Source organism: Chenopodium quinoa, unplaced genomic scaffold (assembly GCF_001683475.1).
Source record: "Chenopodium quinoa cultivar QQ74 unplaced genomic scaffold, ASM168347v1, whole genome shotgun sequence".
NCBI classification, from domain to species: Eukaryota; Viridiplantae; Streptophyta; class Magnoliopsida; order Caryophyllales; family Amaranthaceae; genus Chenopodium; species Chenopodium quinoa.
In genome coordinates, this window is record NW_018743014.1 from 892,692 (window position 1) to 913,100 (window position 20,409).

Below are 20,409 nucleotides of genomic sequence, written 5' to 3' on the forward strand. Positions count from 1 at the left end.
TGTACATATATTGTAAATTTCAAACATAAATTCCCAAAAAACATCATAAACAAGTAAAATAGTTAAACTAAATACATACCTCAAATACAATCAATTTTCTGTGTAAAAGTGTTAAACAACGAAGGAGGAATATTTTTTAGTGAGTATGATGAAGATCTAAGCAAGGGGAAGTATTGAATTTGCTGCAAATATGGAGGATTGGCCAAGCAAATAGTCGCGGGTTAGGGTTTGCGAAATTGGGGGGGTTTTTGTGTTTTGAAGATCAATGAAAAAATAGAGGTTCTGTGGGGATTATGCCCGATACAAAAACGCCAACCATGGTGGCGTTTTTACCTTGGCTAATTATTTTAAAAAATAATTCAGTCAAGGTAAAAACGCCACCTTGGATGGTGTTTTTGCCTTGACTGAAAATTAAAAAAAAAATGCCCGGGATAAAAATGCCAGCCTGGTTGGCGTTTTACCTTGGAAGCTTAGTTTGGTAAATAGTTTTGCCACACGTCTACTTTGGGAAATTGTTTCCCTTATAGACTCACTTTGGGAAATTTCTCACTAAATTTTATTAATCATGCTATTTCTATGATACAGACATGATACAATAAGTTCCTTCATGAAAGTGGATTTGGCACATAGATCTATGGAAGGATTAAGGTTATGATCGCAAGGGAGGTGGTGCTAAAATGTGACTAAAGCAAGCGAATACTCAAGAGTAGAGTTGTAACATACATGCTTAAAAATAGGCACGAAACAGGGTGGAACATGACCCGGAAATAATAAAGGAATGAATATGATTAAGAATGTGGTTGAGTAGGTGTTGAAATTTGTTGGGGAATTTGACAAAACAGAGAAAAACAATTGAAAAGGGATGTAATATTAAATACAAGAGTAATGATGAAATCAAACTCAAACCATGTCTAGTTTATCGGATTAAGTATCAGCCATAAATCACGTTTAAGAGCTTAGCATGAATGTTACAGTAAACAATAACTTTAAAGTTAAACCGGTTTTTTCTATGTGTTTATGCAATTGAAATTTGGAAGTCCAACTAGTTTGTGGTCCGAGCGATGTCTCGCGTTATGTTTAAATACAAAATAAAAAAAATTTAAACTTACCTTAAGTTTAAACAATAAAATAAAAATGGTAAAATTAGTTGGGGATAGAAAGAGTTGTAGTATTTGTTTTACAATTAAGTAGGGAATTGCATATAATGCTTAAAATCTTTTAGAATATTTAATCAAAAGTTACAATTCATGAATCATGAATGTTAATTAAGTAATAAAGTGACATTATTTTTGGAATAGAAACAACAAATACAATCGAGTAAATATGAATTTATCCATGGTAAATAAAAGTGAAACTAGTTATTGACCCGGGTGATGCCCCGGGCTGTGTTTTTTTAGATGATTGTGGATATAGTTATTGAAAGTTATGAATTTTAATATCATTATTCCGTATTACACAAATTAAAAGAATCAATAATTGAAAACGACCATAAAAATCAATTTCACAATGTTCTTCTCGAGATTATTTGATAATTTAAAGAACCATATTTTTTTGTAAATCGTAGGAGAACATTATATTCCTAAAAATGCAAAACTAATAGTTATTAGAGGGAGTAAATAACAATACCGTTTCGAATCTTATCCTGCTACACCATCTTTTATTTTACTCCCTCCTTAGTCCTTATCCGATTGTCTCATGCTTTCCCTACCCTACTAATACACACATTCATTGGGATGTACTTGTATTGTTTATCAAGTAAATCATATAAAGAGTCCAATGTACGTAGTATGTGTAACACCCTCAAATCTCTCTCTACGAAAATACTAGTATAACACGTAGAATTATACCGTAGAGATAGATTTAGGCGTATTACCCCCGCATGATTAAGCAAGGCTACTCAAAAATACTAAACTCAATAACAAAACTTGCAGTGGAAACTCAAATTTCTTTTATTAATGCTTATAAAAAATAGTAACATTGTTATGAGTACTCAAAACAAAGACAAAACCAACATTCCTAAACTAGGTGAAAATAGTCAACACTGTTTACCATTAAAGTAAATAGGGCGAACCAAAACAAATAGGAAATACGGATTAGCAAAATATGCTAAGTACGATAAGTGCAAGATAAGTAAATTCAATTTATTAGCAAACATGCTTTTAAAACCAATTCCAATGTTAATACAATAACTCCAAAACTCATGATTCAAAACCAATTCCAATAATTCAATAATTCGATAAAACAATTTATAAAACCAATTCCTCTTTTAAAAAAACCAATTCTTCTTTTGAAAACCAATTCCTCTTTTGAAAACCAATTTTCAAATATTCTCAAAACAATTCCAATAACTCAATAACTCAATAATAATAATTAGTAAAATCAATTATTTTCGAAAACTCAATCTCCTCTCTAAGTGTGCACACACCCCAAGCGAGCTAGTCTCCTATTATTTCAAGGCTATTCTTGAGAAAAAACTAGGTCATACAAAGTCCATATTCTTCAATGAATCCGCATAGTGGGATTAATATAATAATCATGCTTGTAAAGCTTTTTAATAAAATCCTCTTTAAATTCCTCTTTGAATAAAATCAAACTTTTCAAAAACTCCTTTTGTATTTAATTCAACAAGCTTTTAAAATCAAACCTTTTTTTTTCAAAAACTATTTTAAAACAATCCAACATACTTTTAAAAAAAAAAACCAAACTCCTTTAAACATAATGATTGCAAACCATTCAGAAAATGATATAAAATCAATCCTTCAATTCATTTATCAAAACCAATTTTTTTAAAACATGCTTTATTTCGAAAATCATAATTCAATTCAATTTAATTCAATCATCATAAAAATCATGGAAAACATGCTTATTCAACCCAATCAATTTCAAAGGTATCTAGCCACCTAAACGTACCTTAATTCCGAATATCAATCAACACTTCGCACTTTCAAAGTTCAATCACGAATACACCTTGCAATTAACATAACCATAAGGTTATCACAACATCTTTAGACATAAACCCAAATCTAATGTGCATGGATTATAAAACTCTTTTAAAAACAATACTCAATATAAAATTATAGCTTTGAAATAAGTATTTATATTTTAGAAAACTAACCATGAAGAAAATAAGGGAAGAGGATTAAAGAGAATTGGATTTGCGTTGGAAAGAATAGGCGGAACTTGCAGAGGCCATAACTCCTTCATCATAACTCCGAATTGGGTGATTCTTGAGCCTAACCTCAATAATGTTTTGAGAGGAACAATTTTTTGTGAAATAGAAAAACCCCAAAACTGACCATAAGTGCCTAAAAATTGGATCCAAAGATATACGGGCTGATTATGTATGAAAAGAGTAGAAAGAAAAGTATGAAAAGGTTTAGGGAAAAGAAGAATAAGAGAGAAGAAGAAGAAGAGAATTGAGTTTTGGTGTGAAGAATATGAGAGGTATGAGGGGGTATTTATAGGATAACTCATGCAAGAATTATGGTAGGAGAATGTAGGAAGAATTATGGTAAATTGGTTTAAGGAAATTACTTGGAGAAGAGAGCTAAATAATATGGAAAGTCTAGGTTATGGTGATTAAGTAATGAATAAATAAGATAAGTATGTAGTCATGAAATATTAAATGGTAAATGGCTTTGCTTGGGGAATAATCAAGAATGATTTAAGGTAGGGAAATAAGATGATCAAATATTTAGGAGATGGAAATTAAGAATTAAGGAAAATAATAGAATTGAGAAAGATAATTAAAATACAAAAATTACCAAAATAATTTTGCTCAAAATACAATATAGTGGCCGAAAATTTGAGCTTTCCTAAGCTCATATTTTTGGACCTCCCTTTAAATATTTAGGCAATTATTTTGCTAGTTTTAAAGGAATAAAATTTTTTGTGTAAATAATATATTTTGTATAAAATAATTAATTAGAAAAATACCATATTCACTAATTAATTTAACTAAGAAAATCATATTTTCTACACTTAGAAAAATCGAAAATCCTAGCTAATTAATTAGGGAAATTCGGCCCTTTTAAATTAAATAAGAAAATGTAAATTTTCTTAATTAAAATATCCGAAATATATATAATCCGGTTTTTAAAATAAAATAAATGGATAATAAATCTTATCCAAAAATCCAAAATAATAATTGAGTTTTAAAATGTTTTTGGCGCCAAAATTCAAATATCATTTTGGCTCCAAAATTCAAATAGCAAAATAAATTACTAAAATACCCTTTTTAGGAAATATTAATTAATTAATTAGAAAATACGTTTCAAAAATACGAGGCATTACAGTATGTTTCATTTTTTTTTCTTGTCATACTTCTTCGTAAAGTGTCAACCACTATAATTAGCTTGTTGAACAACATTACAAATAAAAAAATGATAAAGATAAAAATCATATAATCAATTGAAAACTGAGAGAAATGACATCTAATTAGAGAATGTAAGCTACCAACAAATGATCAACTTGTGTAAGAATATAGATTTACACTACACACCTTTGATTGATATGATAGAAAATTAAACGGTAACAAACCTTCTTAGTAGTATATAAAAACTAATTGATTGTGGCAGGTAGATTACAATATTCTTAGTAGAACTTATATAATAGTTGTAAACCTATAAATAAGCATGTATCTTTATTTTATTTTTTTATTTTTTTTATTTTTTTGAAAGGAGATAAACATGTATCTATAGCATATAGATTTAAACAAATACTGTAACAAACTAATGATATATAAAAACTGATGTTCCTACAAAAAAGATGCTGAAGAAAGTCAGACCACTTCAGAATTACCCATCTTTACTCGAATAATATTATAGAAAATTATACATTACTATTTTACTAAGAACGATTGAGCGATTATTGTAACAAACCTTGGGATTTCCGACCACACAACCACAACAACATAGTGTTTTATTTTGTAATGATAGGTTAAGTGTCAATAAAGCACTAATATCAAAGTTTTAATTTGATTGTCAAAAAAATTAAAGTTTTAATTCAGCCATTAATTACATAATTAAGCCATAAAATATTTAGCAGTTATAAAATGAGGCAATTGAACAGTTTTTGTGATTATTATTTTGATGATTTGAATACTTCAATTGAGTCCAAATCATTAAAATAATAATTATAAAAAACACTTTAAAATGCCTCATTTTATAACTGCTAAATACTTTAATGCTGAATACATAAATCACTATAATTGACAATTGTGGTGGCATTAATAATGCAGGTTACGAACTTTATGGGAGGAAAAACTTTCTTTTTTTTATTGGGTTCAAATCTTGCTACAAACATTTTTACTAATAATTGATACTTCGTACATCATTAACATGTAATCACTTATGTGGCAAGTTTATAACTTGAAGAAAAATGATGTGGCGAAATGAAACAGAAAAAGTTACACATTGCGAAATGATACTTCTTGCCTTTGAGTTTTAATAATAATACCTATTGATAATTGTCTACTTGATATAACAGCGGTAATATTAATATGTGTTGTCATGTTATCAACTATGTGCCGCTATGTCATAAATTTTATGATGACATAAGAATGACACATGTCGTTTGTTCAGGGTAAAAATACCCCTGACACGTGGCCCAATCCTACAGTGACACGTGGCCCAATAAATGGGCGACACGTGTTACAATAGGAATCTGACATGTGTCAAACATAAGAGCACCTAAATGAGAGAAAAGGCTTCCTTACATCAGGAGGCCCAAATCCTGACAATGGCACAAAACGACGCCCCCAAAGGACACATGTCCTCACCTGATTGCTCGCCAATCAGAGCACACCATTCTAGGTCATCAAACCTTATATGACACACATTCCCACCCCTATATATAAATACCCCAATCATTTATTATGGGAGGGGTGGATTGTGACATATCATCCAAGAGTATTAAATTGCTCCAACTTCTCTCTACTTTCTTTCACTAAAATTACTTCGTTTTCCGATCACTAACTTGATTGTCGGAGGCGAATATTCTGTCAAACGAAATATTTGTTATTTTGCAGGTGTCCAAGACCGTTCGGCTGTATTCAAGTCCTGTATCCCGAGGGATTCCCAAAAACCCCAAAACATTTGGCGCCGTCTGTGGGGATACACGTCTGAATTGTCTAAAGATGGCAAGACACCTAGTCCTGGTGAGGATGAGCACGTAGAGAATCTCATTGCAACAATCAACTCTAGCGATCCTTTGACCACTTCATTTCACGAGGCAGAGGATCCACCTATCACGACTGCTTCCTTAAAGGTCGCCTTGGAAAAGCTCCAAAAGGAGCTTGAGGGTAAGATCCCCTCTTCTTCTAGACAACCGTCTAGAAGAGAAGGAGAGGGTGTCCGAAAGAAACCCTAGGGCAAGGTTACCAAGGGAGCCCCGAATGAATTGGTCCAAGCTATTTAAGAAAACACAGTCGACTGGGGGGCAGGCCAAGCAGCCTCTGAGGCAACCGAACAAGTCGTCCCAACGCTGGAAGGATGCTAGAGATTATCTTTGGTACAAGCGGCAGGAGCAGGAACACTACTCGGACACTGCCTCCACTCCCACCATGCCGGATGATTTCTTTAACCACACCCTCTCCAAGCATTCCAGCTCAGCAAGGACCAGCAGGAGTCAAGCTCACCGTACTCCAACTCCAGTTCCATTAACTCAACCACTTCAGCTTCAAATTCCCCATGACTATGGTGTAGTTTTGTTGCCTATTCCCCCAGCGTACAGGTAGTATGGGCAATATGGCCCGCCGTATAACTAGGCCCCATACCTGGGCAGACTGGCCGCATAACCTCAGCCTATTGATTGGCAAATGCTCTTGTTGAATCTTGGTGACAAGCCGCCTCCATTTTCTCAAGAAATTCTCAACTCTCCTCATCCAGCTAAAGTGAAGAGCGTACTCATGGGTGCTTATGATGGTACGGGCAACCCGGAAGAGCATGTTACCTCGTACAAAAATTTAATGTACTTGTAAAGTGTGGATGATGCCACCTGATTTAAATGCTTCCTGCCCACCCTCAAGGGTGTGGCACAAGACTGGTTCAATAGTCTGCCGGTCAGATGCATCAATTGCTTCACAACTCTCAACTTATTGTTTTTTGTAAACTTCTCCTACAATATTCCACCCCGGAAGACTAGTATTAACTTGGCGACCATCGTCCAAGGAAAGAAAGAGGGGTTGCGCTCGTACGTCCAAAGGTTCAACTTGGTGAAAGCTCAAATTCAGAATCTGCCGGATCAAATGGCCTACTCGTAGTTCCTTCGAGGTTTAAGGCACAATGGTTTCAAGTTAGATTTAATCAGGAAAAGATTCGGACATACATAAGCGTTCTGCGGGAGGCCAAATCATATATTGAGGCAGTTGATTATTGTTCGCTGACAAAGTCAAAGGAGCCGGCTAAGAAGAAACCATCTTCTCAGCAAGACTCGGCCGACAAAAATAAGAAAGGAAATAACAAATGAAAAGAGGTCTGGGTTACCGACTGCCAATAGATAAAGTCAAAGAAAGCCAAGACGTATGAGCCGCAGTATGAGTACAACAAAGATTGTTATTCAAATTTGATGGAAATCAAAGATAAGTTCAAGTTCGAGAAGCCTCATCCTTTGAAAGGGCTGACCCTGTATAGAAACAAGAACAAGTACTATCATTACTACAAGGATGTGGGGCATGACATGAATGATTGCAACAACTTGAAGAGGTTGCTTGATAAACTTGCCGAGAAGAGCATGCTCAACTCATATGTTCAGAATCCAAGTTCACCTACTCTCGGACAGACAACAAATCCGAGAAGAAAAAATAAAAAGAAAAAGGTGATTATGGAAATAGCACAGACTCAGGGTTCGTGGCTGTCATATCAGGCGGCTATACTGCATAAAAATCAGATCTGACAAAACGGATATAGGAGTCACAACATAGGAGCAAAATGTTTTCTACAGTCACAACATAGGAGTCATGCAACTTAAATTAGTTGCCACATTAGAAGATGGTCTTGTACCTAAAGAAGTAAAATATGCTATGGAACCATCAAGATCCCTCAATTGAATCCCCCAGCAAAACGGATATATTCATTAGTCGACAGTGACACAAAGGTGTTTTTCACAGCAGCTACGTTCTTTGCAGCGTTTTTTGCTCTTGTGACTTTCTCTTTTCCTTTTTTTTTCTATGCATGATGGGTGTCTAACATTGGTAGTCCTATGTGCCTTCTTCTTTGGCAAGGGTGGATCTCTAATGATCCCTGGGGCACAACCATCACAGCTCCCTTGAAAAGCATAACTAGGAGTAGTAGATGTGTTTGGGATGCCTTGGACAGGACCATGAGCAGCTGGAGTAGTAATACCAACAGGTCCCTTGTTTTGTTCCACAGACGAAGGCATTCGAACCAGACCTTCGTCGACATTTTCCTGTTCATTATCATTGTTTGTCAGTTTCTCATGCCGTTTTTTCTCCACCATTGCTAGTACCTCATCAACTCTTATATCCATCAATTGCAGCATCTCGATCACAGTTTCAACACTCTCTTGGCAAACAGAAGCCTTTGATCATATTGGTTCATATGACACCATAAGCTTCTGGTACTGTCGCACTTCATTTGTCTTTAAAGGGTCATGGTAAGCAACTTTGACTCTTGTATGTTTCCTTTGAACATCCTTCCTCCAACGTCTAAGAACATATTTCTCCGGAACAATACCTACACCTTGAAGGTCGTACACGTGGATCATATGTCGGTAAATGATGCCATGACACTCAAAATGTTTACAATCACAACACGCCTCATAAGATTGAGCATTGTAAAGAACCCTATAGCATCTCCTTGCTATTAAAGACTTGGTACATTCACGTTGCAAAGTTCCTTGCTCCTTTAGGCTTGATCCATACACGATCTTCAAGAATGAACTCAATATTCTTCTCACAATGTTCTATTTGATCCAAGCAATGCACATATAAAGACTTGGTACATTCACGTTGCACTTCTTTGAATTTCGAATCGGTGTAGAACTTTTAGAATAACTCTTTTGCAGGAAAGTCAGTTGCCAAATGTCTGACATACTAGAGTGTATTCACATTTGCAATTCTTTCAGCTTCAGCCCATATCTGCATAGCATCGCAGTAATGAAGCACTAACTCCAACAAAGTTGTGTTCTTGTCAACATAGCCTTTAAAGAGATGATTGAAAACTCTCCGAGCGTTGTGTGATTTTCATTCCCGCCTAGAACAAGTGCTTTAAATATGCTAGGATCCACATGTGTCTCTCAGCATAAAGCCCTATTTTTACCAATTAACAACATCACAACAGTCAAACAACAACAAAGCTACACACTTTGTATTAGTGTGTATCACTCAAACTTTCAATTATCAAACATATTAAGTAATAGGACAGTTTGCAAGGGGTACTGTAACAAAAATCAAACCAAACTTGTAACAAAATTAATAACCACCAGGGCACAAGCTCACAACAAACTAGCAGTACAGCTCAAAACTTCAGAAATAAACAACCAGACCACACATGACATAGCATATCAAACCATGTAACCAACCGATACTACAGCCCCAGGTGAATTAATGATTATTTAAAACCAAACACCGGCATATCCCAAAACAGGTACATATACATACTTAATAATTTCCCGATTTTTAATTTAATCTATGAAAAACATTGAATATCAAAATTATAAATTGAAGTAACCATACCTTCCAGCCAAATATTCTCTTCCAGATTATAAAACCTTATAGCTTCTAACCACCGAGCATCAAATTCCTCCGCCTCTAAAATACCGTATATGATATTTTCAAACTCATCCTTTATAGCATCGTACAACTTCATCTTACCGAGGTACTTGCCAAACTTCTGAAGAATGTGCCATATGCACCACCTGTGGCACGTGCCTTGCATAGTCACATACATAGCTTTCCTAATCAAAGCATCTTAATCGGTAAGGATCGATATGGGAGCTTTACCACCCATATAATGCAGCCATGTCCACATGACCCACTCATAAGTCTCAGCAGTCTTCGGAGAGATCAATGCATATCCAAGCAATATACTCTGGCCATGATGATTGACCCCAATGAATACAGCAAAGGGGAGGTGAAATTTATTTGTAAGGTACGTGCTGTTGAAATAAACAACATCACCAAACTCCTTATACGCAGCTCTACTCCTAGTATCAACCCACACAACATCCTGTAATGCACCATCCTTCCCAAACCTACAGAGGTGGAAAAAGTTCTGGTTTTCCGCACTCATTTTGTTAAAATATTCGATCATACCATTTGCATCACTCTCTGTCAGCTCGAGCTTCTTATGGTCAACAACTGCATTCTCCAAGTCTTTCTGGGTTAATGTCAATTCCTCAACTCCATTACATTCTCGTGTAATGAGTTATCCATTTGGGATACCTTCACCCTAGACTTCCTGGCAGCACATGTCTGATTAACCAAGTGTTTATTTTTAACCATCAACTCATGTTTGCAATGCATAGACACATCCTTGGACTTTCTTGGTGTCACAATGTGTCCATGATGTTCCAACTTCACCCTCCGAACCACCCAATTCCCTTGCTCGTTAACACTAGCATACAACTCTACACCACATCCACACTTTTTTGTTTTCCTTTTCACAACCATGTCCTCATCTTGCTCCAATCCTTCCCTGAGAGGATCAACTTTACGCTTCCTAGATGGTTGTCTATGGCATTCACAAATCCATGTCGCATTCCTCTTTTGTTTACAACACTTTCCATCTCATAATTCTGTCTTCGCCTTTATCCACCCAGACGCAGCACGAACAATACCAAATCCCCTCTGCCTACCATACCTCCAAAAATAACTATCAACATCATCCCAACTGCCAAAAACTATTCCCACAACAGGGGGTGGTACTTCCTCTTCCTCACTAAAAACAGTGTTCACAATAACCTTTTTCCTTGGGGTCGTCGTTACCCTAGACCCCCCCCACCTCCACATCCCTAACAACATCATCTCTTGCTACTTCTTGTACTTCCTCACCATCTGACCCATATCCTTTTGTATCAACTTCTAATCCCTCCTCTTCTTCCACTTCTACATTTTCATTCACATCCTCTCCTATACCTGGTTCCTCATACATACATACATCATCCTCACTATCATTTACATTATCATCAATCAGACCATCCTACACAGAATATACATATCATTTATAACAAACCAAGTACAATCTATTAACACCTAACACCATCAGTTAACAAGTTCATGATAAAATCAACCCATTACAAACAACCTCAAATTACGTCATAGAACAACATCAACATTATCACAAAGTCATAGCAACATTATACAACAATACAAGCAAACTTATACTAAGAATTACATCATAATAACCTAGTCATGCCAACAAATTACATTATAGCACCAAATTGCAGAATACCACCAACAACTTTCAACATCAAACAAGCTCAGCAAATAGCAACATTGTACAATTCAACTTACTTCAAAATCCCCCAATTACCCCCAACATCTCCAAAATTTAACCACCGTTCTTTCAATTTGACGAGAAATCTAGGCCAAACCAAGTATTTATTCATCAACATCAAACTTAACATCCCTAAACAACTACATCACTCTTTTCAATTACCTAAATTAATTCCAATTAAACGTTTAAACCCTAAAAATTATATCCAAATCAAACTTCAAAATGTATAATTACTGTAAGGCATGTACGAATCTTACATTTTCACAATCGAATCGCAACTCCCTAGCGCAGCCATGCCCGTCTTCTCCACTTAGTGCTTCAGCTAAATCCACGCCAAGAATCTTAGCTAACCTCGTTCTCATCCTCAAATTCCAAGCTAAAATTTACGTAATTTAATTGCTTTATGTCAACCACTCGTGCATCAATTGAAAGGAATTCAATGCCTTGAATATTAGTTTTCCCTATTCGCCATTGAAGAGTACCTCCACAAAAGTACTTACTACTTTGGGATAAAAGAGGAAAGTAGCTTTCTGAAAAAAAGATTAGTATTCCCCCTTACATTTTCGTTTCCCCGTTTTCACTTTCATTGCCCGTTATTTCTTTGTACCACCTGGCATGTTGACCCCACTACGTCCCCACCACAACTTCAACCATATTACAACAGTGCCATCCTATTTACGTTGCTCGTAAATAGGCTCTATGCGACAGGAGTTCTCCTTTTTTCTAGTGATGACTATTCAATATGATAATTCACCAATTAAATTATTTCCATCTTACTTTTAATTTGGATTATGATTTATGAGCTTGTCATTTTGTTATTTTGCTTCAAATAATGTTAGGAAGACACATTTTTTTTTTCTTAAATGAAAGTCAATGTTTAATGTTCCATTGAGATTATATTAAAAAATGAAAGTTAATGTTTAATGTTTCATTGAGATTATGTTCTATTGTATTAAATAGAAGTATCAACTCTACAATTAATACAATATAGTCATAACGTAATAATTTTCTCATGTTCAAAATGATTCTTAATAAAAAAAATTTTATTAGCTAAGTTCAGAACTTAGGATAGGTCCTTCAAATCGCTTATGACGACCCTTATTCAAGAATATTCATTTAAGATAGGAGAATCTAAAAGTCCAAATCATCATAAAAATTAAAAATAAATAGTGTAAAATAAAAAAATAAAAAAATAAAAAAAAGAACTTTCAAACCTACAAAGTATTTGACTATTTGTAACCTTTTTTTTGTACTCCATAAAAAAAATCTAGAAGATGAATGAGGGGATGGAGGGATGGTTAGTCCCTCCATTTCCCCCTAAGTGTAGGGGTTTGATTCCCCGTAATCCCTATTTATGTGATAAGGTGGGAGAATTTTCCGAAAAAAAAAAAAAATGACAAATCAAAACAAGTCCAACCATCAGTCACAAGCACAACACAAGAATTGAAAACTTACCATCTTCCCTCCAATCCTCCACAATTACTTTGCATTTCCCTCCCCGGAACACTTTTATATTCCTTCCTTTATACACTTTCCTCCAAACATTTTATTTTTCCCGCCTTAATCTAAATCCCGCTCTTCATCAACGGTCCATATTCACCGCTACATTTTACCAAATAATTCGTCTTTATAATTTACCGCTACTTTTTTATTTATTATCTGCACCAACCTTTATTCTCTCTTATACTTCTCTAAAAAAAATCCCCAATTTTTTCTAAAACCCTAACTTTTTTCTTCAATTTCAGCTTCTAAATTCGCCAACTTGCTACTCAAATTCCTAATTAACGGTGATTTCGGCTAGTAACGTCGGATTTTTCGCCGGCATTTCATTTTACCGATTGTTTCGCCGGCGTCACGACGGCGGATCATCGGAGTTTTTTGTTTTCCGGCGGGTTTTGGTTGTCATATTTCAACTTAACTTGTAAGTTGAAGTTTTTCCGGCGACAATTTGTGGAAGAAACCCGGCGGTGATTGAAGCACCGGTGCTATCTGCGGCGGTGATTCCATCGCCGGAGGTAGTTGCGGCGGTGGTCGAAGTACAGGTTTCAGTTGCGGCGGTGGTTGAAGGACAGGTGTCAGTTGCGGTGGTTATCGTTGTTCTAGTTGGTGGTAGTTCAGGGTTAGGACTTAGGAGAGAGAATGTTTGATAGTGAGGGAAGTGATGCTTTTGAATATGATGATTGTATGGATATTGTGCCTAAAGAGGTATAAATTTCCCGTCTTCTTGTTCTTTTTTTTTATTTATTTTTTTATTTTTTAGTATTTTTCTAATTGGCGATTATTATTTTTGGACGGTTCCATATGATTATTCATGTTAGCCGACCTCAAGTCATTTTTTGTTTAAGGCTTGTTGTTGTTGTGGCGTAATTTGAAGCTAAATTTGTTTTGTGTATATCTATGAAATGGTTTGGTCGATTGATACTTCTTAGATTGAAGGAGGGGTGGTTGAATGGAGTTTAGAATGTTGCAAATGATTACGGGGGTATGATTAACATTTTGTGTGTTTTAAAGCATGGATGATAATGATATATGGAGTATCTGTTATGATTTTAGTAAGAATTCGAAGTAATTAAAGGCGAAAATTATTATTTTAGTGACATATAGGTGCTTGGTAATTGAAGTAGGTTTCTTATCACTAATTGGAATTTCAGGCAGCATATTCTGGTTTGATAGGCCATATTTAGTTTGTGGATTTTGGCAATATATGTAAACTACTGCAAGTACAGGAGTATAAGACTATTTTCAGTTGATTTTGAGGGTTGCCCTATGTTGAAAAGATTATAACTGTTGGTTTCGAAATTTAAATTATCTTGATGTGGTTTCTGCATTCTGTACAGGTTCAGGTTGGTGGCTCCCCGTTATACAAGGTTGCAAAAAAGCTGGGAAAGGGGGGATTTGGTCAAGTTTATGTTGGTTGCCGGGTGTCTTCTGTTGCAAATATGAAGAAAGGCTCTGATGCTGTGGAGGTATGCTGTCTATTTTGTTACATTATGTTCTTCTTTATGTGTCATCAACTTGTTACAGTAATACTAAAGTTGGGTTGTAGGTAGCCTTGAAGTTTGAACGCAAATACAGCAAAGGATGTATTAATGGTCCTCCGTTTGAGTGGCAGGTGTACAAGTATGCATTGTATCTTCCTGTTGTTTTCTTTTGTAGTTTAATATTTGTTCTTTTTTTAGCATCTGAATTTATTATGATTTATTTGTTTAACAGTAAACTGAGTGGAAGCCATGGTGTACCACGAGTACATTACAAGGGATCTCAAGGTGACTACTACATCATGGTGTGTATTTTACTTCTACTTGCAAGGTTACATCTTGTGTTTGCATTGTACTTTCAAGGTTAGTGATGGTTTCATTTTATTTTTTATTTTTTATGGTATTATCAGGTCATGGATATGCTTGGACCTAATCTATGGGATACTTGGAAGAATAAGAGCCAAACGTGAGACCTTACTATCGTTGTTTCATTTATACTACGTAATAACTTGTGTTTGTTAAAATATATGTTGACTAGCTGTGTTGGATCAGAGTGTCAACTTCTATGGCTGCATGCATTGCAGTTGAAGCAATTTCTATATTGAAAAACATCCACAGTAAAGGGTGAGAATTTTAGCAACTTATTTATTTGGGTTTATGTGCTTCATAGACAATGTTTTTACTTCTCTGTTAAACCGTGGTATGATAAGAGTTTTATTTCTCAATATAGTGGATGAAGTTCGATCATTCTAATTTGTTATTTATATATACCTTCTTTTTCTCAATCTTGCATATGTTTCTTGCTCATAAATACCCCCTCTTTCTTATTTGTTTCTGTGTTTTTTCCACGCATTGATTTTGATTTTATGGGTATTAAACTAATAAGAATTTGTGGAAGCCTATTTCTTTTGCATACTCTAATATGCACCATAAATGGTGAAAGTTCAAATTGGATTTAAGTATGTGGTTCTTCATTACAGTATACAGGCTGCGTCATATTTCAGTCTTGGAAATCGTCTTAATGATATTCCTTGGCGGCTTGATTAAGTAATGATTTTCAAGGTGACCATGGTGCTTTGTTCTAAGCTTTCATCTTCTTTGACTGGCAGTTATGTCCATGGAGATGTGAAGCCTGAGAATTTTCTGCTGGGTCCTCCAGGGACACCTGATGAGAAGAAGTTATTTCTTGCAGATCTTGGATTAGGTTTGCTATTAGTTATGAATCATGTGGATCAATGTTCATCTTCTTTCTTTTTTTTTTTTTTTTTTTTTTTTTTTTTTTTTTTTTTTTTTCATTTTGCTTATGTTGACACTTGGGAGTTCTATCTGTTGTAGCAACAAAATGGCAAGATTCTAGAGGTCTACATGTTGGGTATGACCAGAGGCCAGATGCATTTAGGTTGGAAAACTTGATTTTTTATTTTGGGTTTTTCTACGTAGTAACCTCGTTTTTTTCACTTTTCTACGTTGTGCCCTAACATATATGACTTTCTACGCTGTAACCCTAAAACACGAAAAGTGACTATATTGTGCCCTTGCCGTTAGTGCTTCCGTTAAAACCCAAAAATTAAACTTTTTTTTTTTTTTTTTTCATTTCCTCTTCCTCTTCATCTTCTTCCTCCCTTTCAATTCCACACCTCCATGAATGGCATTTCCGGCCAGACCTCCGCCCACCACACCTCCACCTCCGGCAACAAGGAACCCCATCCCTTTCCCCCACCCTTTCTCTAAAATTCCCTAAAAAATATAAAAGAAAATTCCCTAAAAAATATAAAAGAAAAATCCTCTGTAAAACCACCGACCCAAACCCAAAATCTTCATCATCTTCTTCACTCTCACTCTCATTTTACACTCAAATACACCTTTTCTCTGATCAATTGCAAAAACCCAGATTCTGAATTTCGGGTTCGGATCATCCATTGAATAGGGTATATTGAGATCTCTGAAGAAGTACAACAATGGCGGTTGCCGGGAGAGGAGGAAGAGGTGGGTCCGGGTCGGGTTTGATGGGTATACGAAGCATAATGTCATACCCGATCTTCGTTTCCGTCATTTTCTCTCTCCTCTTCCTTGCTGCTCTTAAGCTTCTCTTCACTTCTCCTTCTTATCCATCTTCTTTAGATCCTGTATTTTTTCTTTACTCTTGTATTTTGATGCCTTTTTTTGATTTTTGTTATTGATTTTATGATTTATGATGCTGTTTTTGTTGAATTGCTTGTTTAATGAATTTATTAGCTCATTGAATTTGTTGGTTTTTGCTTTTTTCCATTTTTAGAATCAGATCTTTGTTACTTTAAAGTTCCTTGTTGCCGGAGGTGGAGGTGTGGTGGGCGGAGGTCTGGCCGGAAATGCCATTCATGGAGGTGTGGAATTGAAAGGGAGGAAGAAGATGAAGAGGAAGGGGAAATGAAAAAAAAAAAAATAGTTTAATTTTTGGGTTTTAACGGAAGCACTAACGGCAAGTTAACGGAGAGGGCACAATATAGTCACTTTTCGTGTTTTAGGGTTACAGCGTAGAAAGTCATATATGTTAGGGCACAACGTAGAAAAGTGAAAAAAACGAGGTTACTATGTAGAAAAACCCTTTTATTTTTTTAAATTTTTTTTTTAATTTCTGTATCCAAGTTAATAGCTCACTCAATTTCCACTCTCTGCAATTTCATTGTCCTGTTTAAATTCTTACAGGGGAACTGTCCGATATGCTAGTGTCCATGCTCATTTGGGGAGAACTAGCAGCAGAAGAGATGATCTAGAATCTCTGGCTTATACCCTCATTTTCCTCATCCGCGGTTCTCTCCCATGGCAAGGTTTCCAGGTCTGGATTGTCAGAGGAATATGATATATTTAGTTATTCCTAGGCAGTACTTAATCAGTTAATTTCATCTCAGGGAGACAATAAGGGGTTTCTTGTCTGCAAGAAGAAAATGGCAACATCTCTAGATGGGATTTGTTCTTCATGTCCAAAGCCATTCCAAGAATTTCTTGAGCATGTAGTGAATTTGAAGTTTGATGAGGACCCCAATTATGCAAAATATATATCTCTCTTTGACAAGATTGTTGATTCAAATCCTGATGCGAGGCCAATAAATATTGATGGTGCACAAAAGGTATCTTTTTTTACCCTTGGCTTTGAGTTTGGCATCCAACGGCGTGATCACATTGTTTAAGTTATATTGTAATTTTTATTTTGTGGTTTCAGTGTCTGGCTGGTCAAAAAAGAGGTCGGCTTACTATTGACAATGAGGATAAAGATGAGGATAAAGATGAAGATGAACAGGTCAAAAAGAAAGTTCGGTTGGGGGTGCATGCAGTGCAGTGGATCAGCGTTTATGATGCTCGACGCCCTCTGAAGCAAAGGTATGGTGTAGCACTTTCCATGTGTTGTTCTTTTCATTTGAAGAATGTTGAAATCATACGCTATTATTGCTTTTCTGCCTCAGTCATTGAATTGACACTATCAGTTTGTTTACATGGATTCAGATGTTATTTTAGAAGACTGATATTTTGTTTGTCTTCATTGGACCTTATTTATTTCACGTACAATAGCATTTTGTTTTCTGTGACTACTGCAATTTTCTGTAGCTATTTTTATGTTTTGTCATTTTTGTATACAATATGAATCTAATTCGTGCACACATGCTAACTTGGACACATACACTCTCATAATTTTTGTTTGTCCCTTCTCTTGTGCATGTTTATTTATGTGTCTTTTTAAAGGGTGAGCTTTTCATTGTCATATTATATTGTAGGTATCACTATAATGTTGCAGATGTGAGGGTCGACTCACATATTGAGAAAGGATATAATGATGGTATGTTTATCACTAGTTTAGCATCAAGTGATAATCTGTGGGCCATTATCATGGATTCTGGTAGTGGATTTAGCGCTCAAGTTTATTCACGCTCTCCATATTTCTTCAACAAGGTACGTGCATAATTATTGCCTGTGCTGATCTTTAAAAGGACCTACTAGAATGCTAGATGGAAGGATCTATAACTGAATTGCTGTTGCTATATCATTGAAAGGATGTATAAAATTGGTTGTGACATTACATTGTATAGTATAGTGGTGCTTTATTATGTACCAACTCTACTTCTTTATTTCCCCTGGGAAAAAAAATCCTTTATATGAACCTTGACTGTGGACAAATTTCTACTATGAATACATTGATACTTCATGGTGCAAGAACATATCTCCATGTATTCATATTCCTGCATCATGCTATGTACCTTTTACTCAGTCATTGAACCTATTTGAATGCATTTCATTTTGGTATTTACCTTGTAGGGTATCTGCATAGTTATTAAAGTAATTTATCTGAATCTGCCATAGAAGATATGGCTCGCATTAACTTATATTGGTATCTTCTAGCTACTCTTTAATATTTTGCGACTTCTGTGTTGCTGATGGATCTGTTTTTACCCCCTTCAAAGGATTGGATAATGGAAATGTGGGAGAAGAATTATTATATTTCTGCAGCTGCAGGAACGAGAACTGGACAGTCATTGATTGTTATGTCAAAAGGTTTAGGCGTACTTCTCTTATATCTAGAATATGCTTGTTTGTTTGTTTGTGCCTCTGATGTTATCTGTGGGTAATTGCGGAATCTAGGAACCCAATACTCACAGCAATCTTATAAAGTCAGCGACTCATTTCCATACAAGTGGATTTCTAAGAAGTGGAGGGAAGGCTTCTATATTACCTCCATGGCAACAGCTGGAAGTAAATCGGGAATTGTAATGTCTCGTTGTTCATTATATTCAAGACAGGTTTTCGTATTTCAGCTATGTTCTTTATGTGTTAGTAGTTTGAGTACCATCTCTTGTGGTGTTATCCTTAGACTTTGTATTTTATCCAGGTTGTCGAATTAGATTTTCTCTATCCTAGTGAAGGTATACACAAGAGATGGGAAGAAGGGTATCGTATCACGGCTGCTGCAGGAACTCCAGACCAGTCTGCTTTTGCTCTTAGTATTCCTAGAAAAATAAGGAGGGATCAATCTCAAGAGACTCTTCGAACATCCACTTTCCCTTCCACACATGTTAAGGTAAGGTTATTTGAATTTCTAACAATTTTCCGACACCTTTGACCTCGTCAACTTATTCAGGCCATGGAAAATTGAATCCTCTTTTTTTCTTCGGATTTTGGCAGGAAAAGTGGGATAAAAACATGTACATCTCTTCCATTTGTTATGGTAGGACAGTTTCGTGAGCTGCAGTAAAAGGATCCTTACTAAATTGATGCTAACCGCCTAACTAATCAATTAAGAGTAGACATTTTGATGGGTAACACAGTCACAATCAAGTTAATTCAAGAATATAGAGATTCTCGCGAGCCCTTGGAAGGGTTCTCATTTTGTACAGGTTCTCCAAGTAGCTATTTATCTGTATGTATGAAACAGCAAATTGGTAAAGCTATCCTTTTGTAGGCCGTTCTCCATCTTTTTGCAAAAGGTGATTGTATATTAGTATCCATTGCATGTTCTATTGGTCCCTAAAATTGTTCATGACATGCTTAATTGCTTATTATGCACTTCAATCAAGTGTTATTCAAGAGTATATAAATGCTTGTGAGCCCTTGAAAGGGTTCTCATTTTGTACGGCCTCGCAGTAGCTAGTTATCTGTAAGACTACATTGTACATTTGTACCATAGAGCAAATTGGTGAAGTTGTCGTGGGCTGTTCTGTCTTTTTGCAAAAGGTGATGGTATATCCAGTGGCTATTGCTTGTTCTCTCGAGTCTTGAGTCACAGTTTTCAGGCCTTCTGTATATTTTGGTGCATGGTAATTCACACTTGTAGTTTTGTACATTGCATCCACCAAGTGACCAAGTCCAATCCAATATCTATCCTTACGGCCTATTTAGTAATTGGGTGTAAGCAGTGGTAATTAAAATGAATTTGTATGTCAACTTGAGGGAAAAAACTAATGTTCATTTATTTCTTATTATTACTAAAGATGATCCTCAAATTGTCT

The 20,409-nt window shown here is 35.6% G+C and overlaps 2 protein-coding genes across 4 annotated transcripts; one reads left to right on the forward strand and one right to left on the reverse strand.

The window, feature by feature from the left end:
- Positions 1–9,929: 9,929 nt before the first annotated feature.
- Positions 9,930–11,295, reverse strand: LOC110729933 (protein FAR-RED ELONGATED HYPOCOTYL 3-like). Its single transcript, XM_021909725.1, has 4 exons — positions 11,275–11,295; positions 10,962–11,159; positions 10,403–10,723; positions 9,930–10,337 (listed from the first exon to the last, which is right to left on the reverse strand). The coding sequence occupies exons 1-4, from the start codon at positions 11,293–11,295 to the stop codon at positions 9,930–9,932; spliced, it is 948 nt and encodes a 315-aa protein (XP_021765417.1).
- A 1,108-nt stretch (positions 11,296–12,403) lies between these two features.
- On the forward strand, positions 12,404–20,033 carry LOC110729857 (casein kinase 1-like protein HD16). 3 transcript variants are annotated; one of them, XM_021909643.1, is made up of 16 exons: positions 12,404–13,661; positions 14,294–14,422; positions 14,503–14,576; positions 14,670–14,739; positions 14,845–14,900; positions 14,987–15,058; positions 15,544–15,638; positions 15,770–15,833; positions 17,120–17,249; positions 17,323–17,541; positions 17,634–17,791; positions 18,184–18,358; positions 18,868–18,958; positions 19,046–19,203; positions 19,293–19,481; positions 19,586–20,033. In XM_021909643.1, exons 1-16 carry the CDS (start codon positions 13,596–13,598, stop codon positions 19,643–19,645), a joined length of 1,806 nt encoding a protein of 601 aa, XP_021765335.1. In that variant the 5' UTR covers positions 12,404–13,595; the 3' UTR covers positions 19,646–20,033. The 3 variants fall into 3 exon arrangements, with proteins under 3 accessions (XP_021765335.1, XP_021765336.1, XP_021765337.1); XM_021909644.1 differs by having other exon boundaries at positions 19,046–19,170; XM_021909645.1 differs by lacking the exon at positions 12,404–13,661 and having other exon boundaries at positions 14,308–14,422; positions 14,503–14,568.
- Positions 20,034–20,409: the final 376 nt, after the last annotated feature.